A 15,654-nucleotide genomic window follows, 5' to 3' on the forward strand; every position below is an offset into this window, starting at 1 on the left:
CCTGGGGCCCTGGTTTCCATCCCCCGCACAAAAAAAAAAAAAAAAAAAAAAAGTAAGAAGAAAAGAGAGAAAGCATCAACAGACTCAGGAATATTATATATAATTGGTTTAATCCTGTTACCCAATAATTTTTGAACTAGATGACAGGGTCTGAAATTATATAAATCAGATTAGGGGGTCCATGAAGCTCACTTGTGGGAGCCACAGAGCCCTTTGTGGACCTCGCCCCAAGATGGCACCTGGCATGCAGCCAGAGCCACCTCGATTTAGACAAACAACCCCTTATTTGGAAAAGGCCAGCTGCTTGCATTAGCTCCGCCTCTACGAGCCTATCAGCGTGTGAGACGTGGCTTAGTGTGATTGGCTGTTTGGGTGGTATAAATGAGCGTGACGGGAGTGGCTCGGGGGATTCTCCTGGAAACAAAGCCTGAATAAACCGCTTGAGAGAAGAACTGGTGGTCGCGTCTTTCTTGCTGGTCGAGCGAGGCGCGACACTCACTGGCAGTTTCTACTAAAAAAAAAAAAATCGCCACCTTCAGGGAGGCATCGTGTTGGCCAAGATCTCTAAGGTGCCCTCTTAGTCTAGATCAAGACTGTATCTCCTCAGTCCAGAAGTAGAAGACAAGCCCTCAACCTAGACCTGGAAAAGCCTCGATTGGTCTAGACCTAAAAAATTCCCCTATAATAAGATCTGGTGCTCTCTTCTGGACTGCAGGTGTACATGCAGGCAGAGCACTGTGTACATAATAATAAATAAATCTTTGAAAAATTCCCCTTGGAATAGTACATCTAGGCTACTTTTCTATCCAAAATAACCCATTCAGGGAGCAGCTCAAAGTTCACAATAAGATGTTTTTGGCCTTTTTTGTTTTATTTTTATGTATAGTGTTCTGTCTGCAAGAACACCTACGTGCCAGAAGAGGGCACCAGATCTCATTGTAGATGGTTGTGAGCCACCATGGTTGCTGGGAATTGAACTCAGGACCTTTGGAAGAGCAGCCAGTGCTCTTAACCTGAGCCATCTCTCCAGCCCTACAGTTAAGATGATTTTAAAACTTAATCTTTTGCCACGCATTGGTGAAACATGCCTTTAATCCTAGGACTTGGGAAGCAGAGGCAGGCAGATCTGTGAGTTCAAGGTTAGCTTGGTCCACAGAGCTAGTTCCAAGACAAACAAAGCTACACAAAGAAACTTGTCTCAAAAAATATATATACATATATATATATACATACATATAATATATATGTATACACACACACACACACACACACACACACACACACACACACACAATCAGTGTCACCCAAAAGCTCCCTTAGGAAGGATCGTTTGTGTGATTAAACCTGAGGTTCATGAATTTTTTCAAAAAAGATTTATTTATTGTTATATATACAGCGTTCCACCTGCATATACACCTGCATGCCAGAAGTGGGCATCAGATCACATTATAGATGGCTGTGAGCCACCATGTGGTTGCTTGGAATTGAACTCAGGACCTCTGGAAGAACGGGCAGCACTCTTTTTGTTGTTGTTGTTTGTTTTTGTTTTGTTTTGTTTTGTTTTTTGAGACAGGGTTTCTCTGTGTAGCCTTGGCTGTCCTGGACTCACTTTGTAGATCAGGCTGGCCTCGAACTCACAGCGATCCGCCTGCCTCTGCCTCCCGAGTGCTGGGACGGGCAGCACTCTTAACCACTGAGCCATCTCTCCAGCCCCAAGGTTCATGGATTTAGAGTATGTTCAGACACTCAATCTAGCTCCTCTAGGAAGAATAGCATCTACCAAGGGTGAGAGGGGTGTGAATTCTGCCACAGGCCTCCCTTGCACACAGAGCTTGGTAAATCTGAGTTTCTGACCTCGTTCCCTGCTAGGTAGGGCAAGGGCCGTGGCACAGTACAGAACATCAGTAGACTCAGACATCTCAAGTTAACCTCTCTGTGTGTTGTGGCCAATCGGATCTTCAAGTGAGGAATTGCAGGGACCCATTGGACCAGAATGGATGTTCCCCAGCATTCGCTATGACTGTCTTTCATGTAAGAGTGACAGTCAAGGCATAAGTGATAGCCATCTCATTGCCATTCTTTTTTTTTTTTTTACATGTAGTTGTCATTTTGTATATGTCTGTGTCTGTGTGTGCAGCACAGTGCATATGTGGAGCTCAGAGGACAACCTTCTGTTCTCTCCTTCCTCTGTCTGGGTCAGGAGAGTGAACTCAGACCACTAGTCTTGGCAGCAGGCACCTTTACTCACTTACCCATCTCTATCAGATGTCTGCTCTTCTCTCTGCATTGGGCTACCAAGAACTTGGATCCTTGCCAGAAATTTCAATGAGACAAAAACAAAAACAAAATCAAAAAATGAGGGGAAGTCCCAAAAGAAATGGGCAAGTAGCTTTTCACTAATGCCTAGGTCCTTCTGACAGGTCACATCTTGTCAAGTAAGCGGTAGACAGTAGGCCATTTGGATGGTGTCTTTGTGTGTTTCCCAGTGTCCCTGACAGCATCAGATTGTCATACCTGAGCTTGTTACTTAGCCTGGGTCCTGTGCTAGAAAATAAGCATCATGAGCTCATCCCTGCAGCCAGAGTTGGCCACTTAACAAGGTGCGGGGGGGGGGGGGGGTCACCTTGAAAGCATGAGACCTGAGTTCTAGCCTCAGATCCCATGGAAATAGGCAGACATGAATAGAACAGACAGGCGAATAGACAGGTGTTCAGTTGTAACTCCAGCAATGGGGAGACAGAGACAGTGTCTCTGAGCTTATTGACCAGCCTGACTAGCCACTAGGCCCAGTGAGAGACTTTGTCTCAAAAAAGAAAAGGCAGATGGTGTTATGAGGTTGTCTTCTGGCCTCAAAGTATAACATGTGTGTGTGCCCGAACACACACACACACACACACACACACACACACACACACACACACACACCCCAACACATAAAATTGCATCTGCACACACAGAAACAAATGCACACACATGAACACATGCACCAACACTTTTTTTTTTTGGCGTGTGCTATCTTTTGAGCGAATAGACCCCCTTTTAATTTTCCCTTAGGATTTTGTTGGGACGTGAGGCATGGAGGTCTGAGGTGAATGTTAACCTAGCATTCAGGAGGCCCTAGATCCAATCTCTAACACCAGGAAGAAACAAAATGGAACAACATCAACCAAAAACATCCCCATAAAAAGAGAGTGAACAAAATAAATCTTTATTTGAATATTTCTGTAAATCATTCTGAGAGCTTCTATCAGCAACCTGGAGACCTAGGCCGTTCTCTATAGCTATAGTCAGCCAAGTCCATCACATGGCTCTTTGCTGCTGGCTGTAACAAAGGACTATTATTATTTGTGCATGCTACCACCACGCCACCTCCTGGAAGAGTCACATATTTACCTCATTACCCAAGAAGTCAGCACAGATTAAACACACAGTATGTGTGCAGTAACTAAGATACCCCTGAAACACGCATCTAGCTAAGTTCTGTGGACCAGATAGATCAGTCTTCCGCTGTCCCCAGGGGCCTTGCTTACAGAGTGCCACACCCTCAGCCCTCCCATGCCTACAAAATAAGCTTTTCATGACTTCTCAATTTGTATCCCTCACCAGTGTCCAGAGGGCTTAAGGCACATTGAGAGAAAGATTGCTTGGAGCAGCAAGAGCTTGCTTGGACCACAGTGGTTCTTGCTGCCCCAACCACAAAAGAAAAGGGCAGCCAGAGCCTTCAGGAGCCCAATTCAGATGAGACCGGAGCCTTTAATAAGACACCTGATTTTCACAGTCTCCCATGAACAACCTCACATATTGGAAGCGATGGTGACCTCTCATACTACGAGGCACCTTGGGGAAAGACGTTTCCAGATCACAGCTTAGAGAAACAAACCCAAATGATTTCACAAGTAAAGGAGAGGGCATTCATTCCGTCCTCTGTGGGAGTTAGAGGTGCTGCTGTGTAGCTCAGAGGTAGAGCGCTTGCCTAGTGTGCTGGAGGCCCTGAGTGCAATCCCTAACATATAAAACACAAGAGCTGTCAAGTTTGTTCTATCATAACATAAACCAACGAACCAAATATGAAATAGACACAGGAAGTGGATGTGGCAACTTGGATTAGCAGCATCAGGACAGCTGTGTATCAGGGGCACAAACATCTCTGATGTGGACTTGAAGCACACGAAATGGTAATAAAAAGCACATTTTGTTATCTTCATGCTTCCCTGGGGAGGCAAGAAGGGTGATTTTACCAACTCGTGTGTGTGTGTGTGTGTGTGTGTGTGTGTGTGTGTGTGTGTGTGTGTGTGTATGTGTGTGACTAAGTGTTCACAGTACACTCAAGTGTTCTGTTATCCTCAAATAGAAAAGTTTTTAAAAATCTGCATTTTGTAGCTAGACACATCTGGAGAAAGCACTGGAGCTAAGTGATGAACAGACCTCTGGCCACCCTGTGCTGGCTCACTGCCAATTGTAACTTAATTCTGGAAACCAGATGTAAGGCAAAGACCTCCCCCCACCTCAGAGGGGGTCCTCTGAGCCCCAGGAGGAAGAAAGAGGGGCTTCAGCCCCACATAGGGCAGTAGAGGGGTCATGGAGGGGTCATGTGCTCAGATGAAACCAGCCACTTCTGAAGCTCCTCCCCTGAGGACTGCCAGGCGTCTTGTGCAGCCTTGTCTGAGCACACAGATAGAGGCACACCTCTCACTTGGCGGCAGCTCGCTGCTTCTCGTACTTCTGGAAGGCACTCAAGATTTCCGTGATGACATTGGGGTCCTCCAGGGTAGTAGTGTCCCCTAGATCCTGCCCCCTGCTGGTGATGATCTTTCTCAGCAACCTCCTCATCACTTTCCCAGATCTGGTTTTGGGGAGACGCTTCACCACCTGTCAAAGATGGGTGGTGTTAGGGTCTGGACAGCACCGTCTGACGCCAGTGACTGTTCTGAGTCCTCCTGTGGAGGTTGACACTCCTCACCAAGGACCACACGGCATCTTTGCCTGATATATGAGCCAAGCATGGTCATAATCCCTGCCACCCCACTCCCTACCCCGATGCAACCTGACCCTGAGGCTGAAATCCACCCCAAGGACAGGATCTAACCTGTCACCAAGCTTTGCTGAACTCCCTCCGGGTGTGACTGCTGAGCCTGTTTTGCCTACCACAATACTCGAGTGGGTTCCTTCTCATCCCAAGCCTGGGGCTTAGCTAGGTAAAAGCCACTGGTCTTTCATTCTGATGCAAATGGTAATACTTTAAGAGGTGTGTGTGTGTGTGTGTGTGTGTGTGTGTGTGTGTGTGTGTGTGCGCACGCGCGCAGATGGTGGTACTGGCTAGAGACTAAACCTAGGCTTCATGTATGTAAGATTTTTAATGACTATCTTTGGAGATGGTTCATGTCCATGTCACAAGTCCACCTGATGGCAGCAGTGTGAGCAATATGAAAAGAAGCTGGACCCTTCCTGCCTCAGAGGATCCCAAACCGAGAAATCATTGTGGAGAAGTGTCAATGAAGGAAGGAAAAACCTGAGGTGACTCAGGTGGCCGGGTCCCTTCCCACAGAATCCTGGCTGGAAAACAGGAAACATGTTCAGTAACCACATGAGGCCGGAGAACCCCTTGTCTCTCAAGTCCTTAAGTCCTGTCTAGCTTAGCAGTAGAGGTCAAGCTCGGCATTCCGAGTCTCTGGGTCCCATTCTGTTATGATTTGAATCTTAACTGCTCTCTGAAGACTATGTTAAAGGTATGGCCACCAGTTCGTGGTACTGTTTGGAGATACTGGAGCTTTTAGGAGGTGGGATCCAATGGAAGAAAACTAGGTCACTCAGGGGCTGGCCTTTGACGGACACACTAGGTCCCCTCCTCAGCTACCATGACTTCAACACTTTGTTCTTCTTCCACCAAGCTTCCCACCAGGATAAGCAGCACTGCCACAGGCTGCCACAGCCCGCCCAGCCAACCATGAGCTATAAGGCAAAAATAAAACCTTCCCACCATTTAAGTTAAGTACCTCAGGCGTTTTGTCACAGAGATAGAAAGCAAACACATACCTAACATCATAAAAAGGAAAAAGGAAAATTTCTATCTGCCTTACCATCAATCCTGTACCTGTAGCCAGCCTTCAAGGGTTACAGGACAAGAGCGGCTAGCCTTGCCTAGGACTGTTTCCTAACAGGGTGTGTGCTGTCAATGTCAGCTGCTCTGGCCCTTCCCTGTAGCAGGAAAACCCCTCAGGGAAACCCAAACCACTAATGACAGTTTTGATGTTGGTGGAACAGGAGCCACATACTTGTAAAATCTCACCACTGCTTGACAACCACGGAAAGCAGAGGGGACCTAAAGAGAGCAGTGCTATCCCACTGAGGTGGAGATGACTCACCAGGATCTGCTCAGGCACAGCATACTTGGCAATCTTGGTGGCTACTGCCGACTTGAGTTCATTTACTACCATGTTTGCATCGCTGACGTCATCTTTCAGCACAATGAAGGCAAATGCAGCTGGAAAGAGAACAGGGACTGGGGAGTGCTCGGTCCTGAGTTCGTCTGGCATCCTTGGTCACGGTCACGAGCTGCTGCAGCCCCAGGGGGTTCTAAATCCTGAGGTGAAACCCTGAAGGAGCGTGTCAGCAGCACCCGGGAGTGAAAGCAGCCCCAACAGCAGTTCTGCCAGTGTCCCGCATGAGCAGTCACCTGACACAGTGGCACTGCTGATGACTGTGTGTGTGTGACCTGGGACATGTGACTTAGCATTCTGTTCCCTCAGCTGTGGAAGAATGCGTGCTGTGGGCTGCCTGGAGGTGGACACGTGGCTGTGTAGCAGCATACTGGTGAACACAATGGCTTTTCACTTAAAATGTGTGTTCCCTGAAGCTGGGAAGACGGCTTAGTCAGTAAAGGAGGGACCACAGAAGGACAGTAACCTGAGTTCAGATCCCTGGCACCTGGTGGTGCGTGCCTAATAATCCTAGCACTGCGGAGGTGCAGATAGGGGAAACCCTGGAGCTTGCTGACCAGCCAGCCTAGCCAATCCGTGAGCTCCAGGTTCAGTGAGAGACCATGTCTCAAAAAATTTGGTGGAGGGCAACTGAGCAAGACATTCTGACTTTGACCTCTGGCCTTCATAAGCATGCGCACTATACAAACATGCACGCGTGCACACACACATTCCCACACTACACGGCCATAGTTCAATTGCTGGTTGGATGCGCTGGGCTGCTGTGTTGGAGAGTATCAAACTTCAAACTTGAAAAGCTCCATCATGGGAGGAAGTCCCACCAGGCTGCAAGGTGAATGTGTGTGCTTTATTTACAGTCTGCCCTGTGCCCTGGAACCATTTCTGATGGCCTGTCCTCTCTACTGCCCTGCAATGTCCCTCCTCTCGTGAAGTGTTTATATATACTTCTCTGCAGCTTTCCAGTAACTTCTTTGTCTGCTCCACACCAGTTCCCACCTTCCAAGCTTATCCTTACCCTGAGCTTCGTGAAGTGACTGCATTGTGTAAGTGTCCTCATTGGTCGGGCTGACTGTTCAGTGTCTTTGTCTCCTTTCTGTTCCCTGACATCGGGCAGCTCCACTATGGCGGAGGCTTCACCTACTTTACTTTGATTAGCGTGTCACCAGCATCTAAAATCGTGCCTGGCGTAGGGTAGGTGCTCGTTAAATGTGTTGACAAAGGATTATTTCTAGCACAAGCTTAGTAAACTAAGCTGCCACTAGTTAGGCTTCCCCATCTCCACCCTGAAAACGCTTATTCATCCTTCAAAGCCCAGCTTGGTTAACTTACACTCTGCGAGCTTTTTTTCTGATTCTGTCCATAAGTTTTAGTATTTGGTCTATAGAATGGTTGATAGTTTCACTGTCCCACCCCATCAGGTCAAGTGCCTTGTTCCAGCTTCACAGTTGACATGACACTGGAAGCAGATACGGATTATTGATTCCAAAGGCAGGGCTGGAGCGAGGTAGAGGAGCAGGTTATAAGCCAGACAGAGGCGCGTGTAAGGTCCAAACGGTCATAAGCCAACAACAGTCTAGCCAAAGCCCACAGTGTTTCAAGTCCTAGTCAAACTAGACTCAGGGGCACTCAGAGGGAGTGGGAGCAAACTGCAAGTGTGTTCATCTTGGCACTACGCAGGAACTGTGACTGGGTTGTTCGTGAATTACAAATCTGTTAGAAGCCGATAGCATCACACTGTGTGTAAGTTTCCCTCCCAGCCCTCCAGGCCCTAAAGGGCTGGCAATACCTGAGCGAGAGCTGATGCTGGAGCAGGAAGTGGCCAGAGGATCCAGAGAGAGTGCCAAGCGTCAGGCACCATTCTGGATGTGCCCCTGAAGAACCCACACACAGGCAGAGCAGCTGAGGCAGAGCAGAGCCTAGAACAGCCTGCCGCCCCATCTAAAGCTGTCCTGCGGCAGTGCAGCTTCTTTGACCTGGTTCATATTTTATTTTATTTTTGATTTTTACAAGACAGGGTCTCTCTGTGTTAGCCTTGGCTGTCCTGGACTTGCTTTGTAGACCAGGCTGGCCTCAAACTCACATTGATCCGCCTGCCTCTGCCTCCCAAGTGCTGGGATTAAAGGCATGCACCACCACGCCCGGCCCCTGGTTCATATTTTCTAGGGTTCATTCAGGGCCTGATAAACCTCCAAGGACAAAGCAGAAAGCACCTGGGGTCACGAGCCACTTTCAGCAGTTCCTTGTCCTCTCAGGTTCAGGACTGAAGTGTTGGCACTGTCCCGAGACTCGGGCACACTGAACCTCACAGCTTCCAGATGCTGGGAGCACACCAGTGTAGTGTAGATCCTCGGACCACAGAGATGTCAAGTGCAGGGTCCCCAAAAGTGGGCCCAGGTCGCTACTCAAATGAGTTCTCACTGCTCCCCACTTCTCATGCTGGTGCTACCTATACATTGCCTCTGCTGGAAGGTGGCCCAAACAGCTCCCCACATGTCTCTGTCCCACTAACAAAGCCACAGCTACTTCAGCACATTGGTTCTACGTTAATGAGTGATGCCATTTCTTTTCTTTTTTTTTTTAAATTTTAGTTTATGTGTGCTGGTGTGAGAGTGTCAGATCTTGAAATCACAGACAGTTGTGAGCTGCCATGTGGGTGCTAGGAATTGAACCCCGGTCCTTTGGAAGAGCAGGCAGCGCTCTTAACCACTGAGCCATCTCTCCAGGCCCCAAACGATGCCATTTCTAAAGCACTTCACTTATAATTAAATTTTCCAAGAAGTCAACGCAAAGAAAGTATCTGATGGGGCTGGAGAGATGACTTAGCAGTTAAGAACAACTTCCAGAGGACCAAGGTCCTATTCCTAGCACCCACATGGCAGATAATAACTAACCATCTAAGTCCTGCCCCAGGATATCCAATGTCCCCCCCACCTCTGTAAGCACTGCACATACATGCTGCACAGACATACATGCAGGCAAAACATCCAAATAAAGATATAAAAAATATATAAAATAATATATAAAAGATATAAATAAAGATATAAAATATAAATAAAGATATAAAAAAAGAAAGAAAGAAAAGGCAGGGGCTGAAGAGATGGCTCAGAGGTTAAGAGCACTGACTGCTCTTCCAGAGGTCCTGAGTTCAAATCCCAGCAACCACATGGTGGCTCACCATCTATAATGTGATCTGACATCCTCTTCTGGCCTGTATGTATACATGCAGGCAGAGCACTGTATACATAATAATAAATAAATAAATTTTTTTTAAGAAAAAAGAAAGAAAGGAAGGAAGAAAAGGCAGTATCTATGGGGCTGTGGTAGACTGCATACTTAGCATGTTTGAGGACTTGGGTTCAATCTGGGGCATGGAAACAGTTTAATGTTTGCTTAAGTACTGGAACAGTAGCACATAAGTGTAGACAAGAGGCAGGTGAGACTTGGAGCAAGCTGAAACATGGAATGTCCCTAAGAGGAGAGAGAACACTCAGTCCTGGGCCACTGGGCAGGACACGACACTCAAGGTCATTTTGTGCAGAAATGACCTCACACAGCCTTAGAATATGGCCAGGTCACACGAGGCCACGGAGTCGGCCATTGCAACACTCCAGTGTCCTTTCCAGACATAGCCACTTAGGAATCTGCTGGCTCTAGCGAAAAAAAGTTTAAAAAGATATTACTGATTTAAGATCATCCTGGAGCCGGGCATGGTGGTGCACGCCTGTAATCCCAGCACTCAGGATGCAGAAGCAGAGGCAGGCAGATCACTGTGAGTTCAAGGCCTGCCTGGTCCAGGACAGGACAACCAAGATAACACAGAGAAACCTTGTCTCAAAAAACAAAATAACAACAACAACAACAACAACAAAAAGATCATCCTGACCCTTCACTCTGCCCTCCTCACTGTGACAACATGCTGTGGAATCACAAGTCAAGTTTCCCCAGCATCTCAGGGCAGCATAGCCTATACTATGGGGCCTAGCCCAGTGCCCACATGCAGCCGCAGAGCTGGCACGAGTGCTGAACCAAAGCAGGTGGGCATGTGTGTGGCTTAGAAAGTGCCCCAGTCAGAGATACTGGAAACACAGGAGACTTCCCAGGCTCAGCCAGGGGCCAAATATATCATGGCTTCTTAATGGCTGAGTGTCCTTAAAGGTCAGCAAATCTGGGCATTTCATAGCTCAAACTCTTAATGCTTACCTTGCTCAGCGTCCTCACCAGGAAGGCAGAGGTACAGCTCATATGGCCCCTATCACTGCATCCTCAGAGACGCGGGCACCCTGATAGCCATGAGCCGCCATTGCAGAGGGAAGGAGGATACTCACCCTCTCCCTTGATGTCATGCGGGTACCCAATGACAGCAGTTTCTGGAACAGCAGGGTGGTCAGCCTGTGCACAACAAAGGGCAAAAGACCCTGAGGTGACTTGGGGTGTACATTCCACCCTGACTCTGAGATCGACAGAGGCATCGTTAGAGTACCAGGCAAAGTAAAAGGCAGGCCGAGCTTACCATTGCATCCTCAATCTCTGCAGTCCCCAGGCGGTGACCGCTGATGTTGATGACATCATCCATGCGCCCCGTGATCTGGTAATAGCCACCCTCGGTCCGGTGAGCTCCATCTCCAGTGAAGTAATAACCTACACCATGATGGTAAGACATTTAGTGTCAAGCGCTCTGAGCCAGGCCCCTGCACAGTCTGTATCTCAGCCCCACTCTAGAAGCTACCTCTGAAAATGGCTGGGCTGCCCCTGGCCTGAGGCAGCTAACGCATAAACACCCCTAGAGGTCCCGGGCTATACTCCAATGAGCACGTGGCACTAAGGCTACATCACATGAATTATATCAAGGCTGCAAGTGTCAAGAGAGCCAAAAACAGCACAGCTGGGGTGCCCCTCGGGATGAGGGGCTGCTGTAACCTTGAGACTGAAAGTTGCTACTTCCAGCAAGGCAGAGATGTTGGCAGTCACACAAACTTGTAACCCATGACCCAAAGGAAAACTGAGAAGGCCCAGCCTTTGTGACAGTTTCCCACGCCATGTTTTATCACTCATTTTTTCCCCAGTAGCTACCAAGATGTCCATCCCAGGCCAGAGCCATGTGTTAATGGATATACTCATGTCCACCCCGGCCCCACAGAGGCTTGGCATAACGTCCCCACTCCCCAGTCAAGATAAGGAACGCCTGGGAAGTGAAGGGAGGGTGCACACCCAGACTCACTTCCACAGACCCAGCATCACATTACACTCAGGTGCCATGAATTTAACCAGTTCTCCTATCTATGGGAACATGTCGAGGAATCCATGGAGAAGGTATGGGGATCTACCCTGGCTGCTCACCTGGGTATGCTCTGAAGTAGGCATCTAGGAACCTCTGGTGGTCACCATAGATGGTCCTTGCCATGCCTGGCCAAGCTTGGGAAATGCACAGGGCCCCAGAGACATCACCACCCTCCACAACATTGCCCTACAGATGAAGGGAGACAGACATTCGTGAGACACTTAGCTCTGGGAGAAAAGCAAAGAGCTGACCATCAGCAGCGTCCTGACTGCTTGACCCATGGCAGAAAATATGAAGCACCGAATGGAACTGCCTAGGGCTGTTCTCCTGTGGAGGTCTGACGAGAGCTTTGACTTGCAGCAGTCAGTAGGTGGTGCTGTTTAAGAAAGGGCTGTGGGGCATGTGTGAGGACCTGGCCTTTACTCCAAGGACCAGATCTTGCATCTTAGCAAGGCCCAGAAAGCAGGAGCTGGAACGCTTGCCGGATGAGTAGCAAAGCAGGGGACAATCTCTGCAAGACCCCACACACCTTCTCATCCATGAGTGCAGGGACGATGCCAAAAAAGGGCCTCATGGCCATGCCTGGGAGGATCTCTGCCCCATCTTCCGAGGGTCGCGGTGCAATGCAGATGCCACCGGTTTCTGCAGGGAGGATGAAGAAATACCAATTGACCTGGGAACCGGGCACAGGGATATTCCACAATGTGCCCATCTAGGTTTGGATTGCAGTCTCCTCCACTGTGGGTGCACACAGAGCCCTGAGCTCTGCATTCAGCAGGTGGGTATGGCTGCTACCCTCTGTTTAATAGGCCCTCACTGGGTCAGACCTGAGACAGGCTTTCACTGGGTCAGGTCTGAGTTTGAAATAAGGAAGGGTGAAAATTCACCTACTTGCACAGGAAGAAGGAAGAAATGAACTTCTTGAAGCTGGGACCAATAAATAGTGAAGCCTGCGTGGTCATTTCTCTGGCACACTGTGCGTACGCCAGTGTCTCATCAGGCACATTATGAAAAGTTCTCTGCCCCATGTCTTCCAGCACAGATAAGAGCTCTTAGTTGAACCTGTCACATGCAGGCTACTTGTAATACAAGACTGTACAGTGCTGTGCAACTGTACGGTGCTGGCCTCTTTCCCTGAACATGCCAAGGAGTCAGGTATTCAAAAAAGGACAAATAAAAAACAAAATACCACATAAAAACTTCATTGTCCCACTAAAATTTAAGTTTAAAGTCCGGATCTCTCGAACAAAAAGGCTTGTCCTTCTCAGAAGTGGCTGCGTTCAGGAACGGGTGACCATTGAGCATTTACGAGGCCCTGGGTGTGATTCCCAAAATAAAAAAGGAAGGAGGCAAGCAAGGAAAAGATCTGCGCCTGCAAAGAAGAGTGCACCCTGGCCGGGTGGTAGTGGCTCACACCTTTAATCCCAGCACTTGGGAGGCAGAGGCAAGTGGATCACTGTGAGTTCGAGGCCAGCCTGGTCTACAAAGTTAGTCCAGGACAGCCAAGACTACACAGAGAAACCCTGTCTTGAAAAACCTAAAGAAGGAGGAGGAGGAGGAGGAGGAGGAGGAGGAGGAGGAGGAGGAGAAGATGAAGAAGAGGAAGAAGAAGAAGAAGAATGCATACTGTGACCTTGCCAGGCCACTGGCCTTCACCACTTCTTGCCCTACTGTGTCACCTCATTTCCTCCTCACACAGAGGCTGTAAGAAGCACAGGAAACCAAGGCTGAGGAAAGCATCCCACATCTCCAGCAGCCAGGCTGTACCTCTGAACCCTCGCCTATGCGCATGCATGCCGAAGGGAGCTTTGTGAACACCAGCACAGCCACTTTTGAGAACATGAACCTGGTGCTAGATACGCCTGAGCGCCTGTTAGCCACCAGGCTTGTGCCAGCTCTCCCTCAGGTTCACTCACCTGTCTGCCACCAGGTGTCCACCAGTGTACATCTGCCATCACCCACCACCTTGTGGAGCCACTCCCAAGCCTCATGGTTGATAGGCTCTCCCACTGAAACCACACAAAAGCAAGAAGGAAGTTAACAGGCTTCCAAGAAAACCTGAAACCAAAAGGAACAAATTATGAGGAAGAGCTCTGTGGCCTTCCTGAAGGCTGCAACAGGAAACCTGGAAAGGCTTGCGTTCCCATGCCCGTAGTCATAAAATAATGCACATTATAATGACTACATTCACTCCACAGAACTGGGAGGAGACATTCGACTCCCTCCCTAAAAAGTGGACATGTACAAAGATGGACCGGTGTCAGTCTTGCTCATCACAGTGTGAAAGAGACTGCCTTTAAGGACAGGGTGGATAAGCTGTGGTATATCTACGCAGTGGAATACCGTACAGCTATGAAAATAACCATGCCACTGCTACCCATAACAACACATTGTATGGACCCATCGCATGAAGTTCGGAACTTAAGGATGGACACTGAGAGATCTCCTACAGTGAGTCACAGCAAGAGGTTGCTGGAGGGAGCCTTCCACGTGCTCTTCTGCACTGTAGTCTGTATTCTTCTATAGTTGATCTAGGCAGTGGCCATCTGTATTATGTATGAAAGAAAAGCCTTTTTCAACCTGGCTCCTTGCCCTCTGTTTGACTGGATCTTAAGCCTCTGAAGAGAGGCGCTTTGCCCTAGCCTTCCATAGCCTGACGTCTCAGTGTCTATCAGGAAAGCTCCCAAGGTTAGCATATGACCCTTGCTCATCAGTTTAGAGCAAATACTGCTGAAACAGTGGTGGCCCCTGCTGGTCACCTATCAGGACCATGCAGTTCGGCACTGCCTAGCGGAGCCCCAGGCCCATGCTAAGCCGTACGGCACCATGCTCACCTGACCCCAGCGTGCGCAGGGAGGAGCGGTCATACTTCTTCACCCAGGCATCCCCATGCTTCAGCAGGAGCCGCACAGCTGTCGGGGCACCATAGAATTGGTTGATCTTTAGCCTCTGCACTGTCTCCCAGTAACGACCTGCAAAAGGGTCATAGTCAGTCGGAAAGCCCATGGAGCATGACTTATTTTATACTCATTTAAGCCAAGCTCAGTGTACTGAGGGCTGAGGTGCATGTAATCATTAAAAAAAAAAAAAAAAAAAAAGAGCCCATATCATCCTTGAAGAAAGGTATCCCAGAGAACCCCCTAATTGCAAGGTGGCATCCAGAAGCTTCTACACCCAACCTTGGATGACACCATCATGTGAGATATACCACGTGAGCTAGCCAGGGATCAGCTTCACTGGCTGTCACTGCAAGTTTTTAAAAAATGACATGGAACTTTGATCGGGGGTTCTTAAACAGACCCTAAAGAAATGACTCATCTCCTGATATGTGTGTGTGCATGTGCCCAGAAAAGACACACACGGCTCACACTACACCTGAAGCTGCAGTTAAGCCATGGCCCTCCATCCTGGCTATCACCCCATTACGATCCCTTGAGTGCAGCTGCAGGGGCCAAAAGGCATCCAAGAAAAGGTTTCCACCCCAGCACTGTGGCACGTTAAGGCAAGAGCTAGCAGCAGTTTGACTGCCCTAAAGCAAATATTTGGGGATATTGTGTTGTGTGAGAGAACCACCAAAGACAGCAGGATGAGTCCATGTCCTCAAAGGTGAGTGCAGCTTAACACGGGTGGCTGCAAGCCATGTGTGGTCCTGAAGCTTGGGCAGTGGGACTGAGGGCCGAGGGAAGATGGGCAGCTGGCCCAGGCTTCGAGAAAAGGGTAGATGTAGACAGTGGGGGGTGGCCCTAGATATGAGATGGAGGATGTTAAAGTGCCGGCTCTCAGCAGGCAGCTTCCGAAACAGCAACGGTAAACATGAACTGAGCAATTTTGAGATAAGATTGCATCCGGCTCCCTCTGATTTTTCTGCACTCAGCAGTAGGCTCCAGTTCTTCTGGTAGAGTCCAAGGCTTAGCATTTTTGGTGTACACATGGCATCTG

At 48.7% G+C, this 15,654-nt stretch overlaps 1 protein-coding gene across 1 annotated transcript in view; it reads right to left on the reverse strand.

Annotated features, from left to right (window-relative positions):
- Positions 1-3,187: 3,187 nt before the first annotated feature.
- Positions 3,188-15,654, reverse strand: part of ACSS1 (acyl-CoA synthetase short chain family member 1) — a 52,293-nt gene continuing 39,826 nt past the window's right edge. The window contains exons 7-14 of the mRNA XM_084777966.1: positions 14,550-14,687; positions 13,632-13,724; positions 12,245-12,357; positions 11,775-11,901; positions 10,948-11,075; positions 10,763-10,826; positions 6,363-6,481; positions 3,188-4,869 (exon numbers count right to left, since the gene is read on the reverse strand). Coding sequence (XP_084634092.1) covers positions 4,690-4,869; positions 6,363-6,481; positions 10,763-10,826; positions 10,948-11,075; positions 11,775-11,901; positions 12,245-12,357; positions 13,632-13,724; positions 14,550-14,687 — 962 coding nt within the window. The 3' untranslated portion in view covers positions 3,188-4,689. The remainder of the gene's footprint in view (positions 4,870-6,362; positions 6,482-10,762; positions 10,827-10,947; positions 11,076-11,774; positions 11,902-12,244; positions 12,358-13,631; positions 13,725-14,549; positions 14,688-15,654) is intronic.

This window comes from Acomys minous (assembly GCF_964271855.1).
Source record: "Acomys minous genome assembly, chromosome: 3".
Lineage (NCBI taxonomy): Eukaryota > Metazoa > Chordata > Mammalia > Rodentia > Muridae > Acomys > Acomys minous.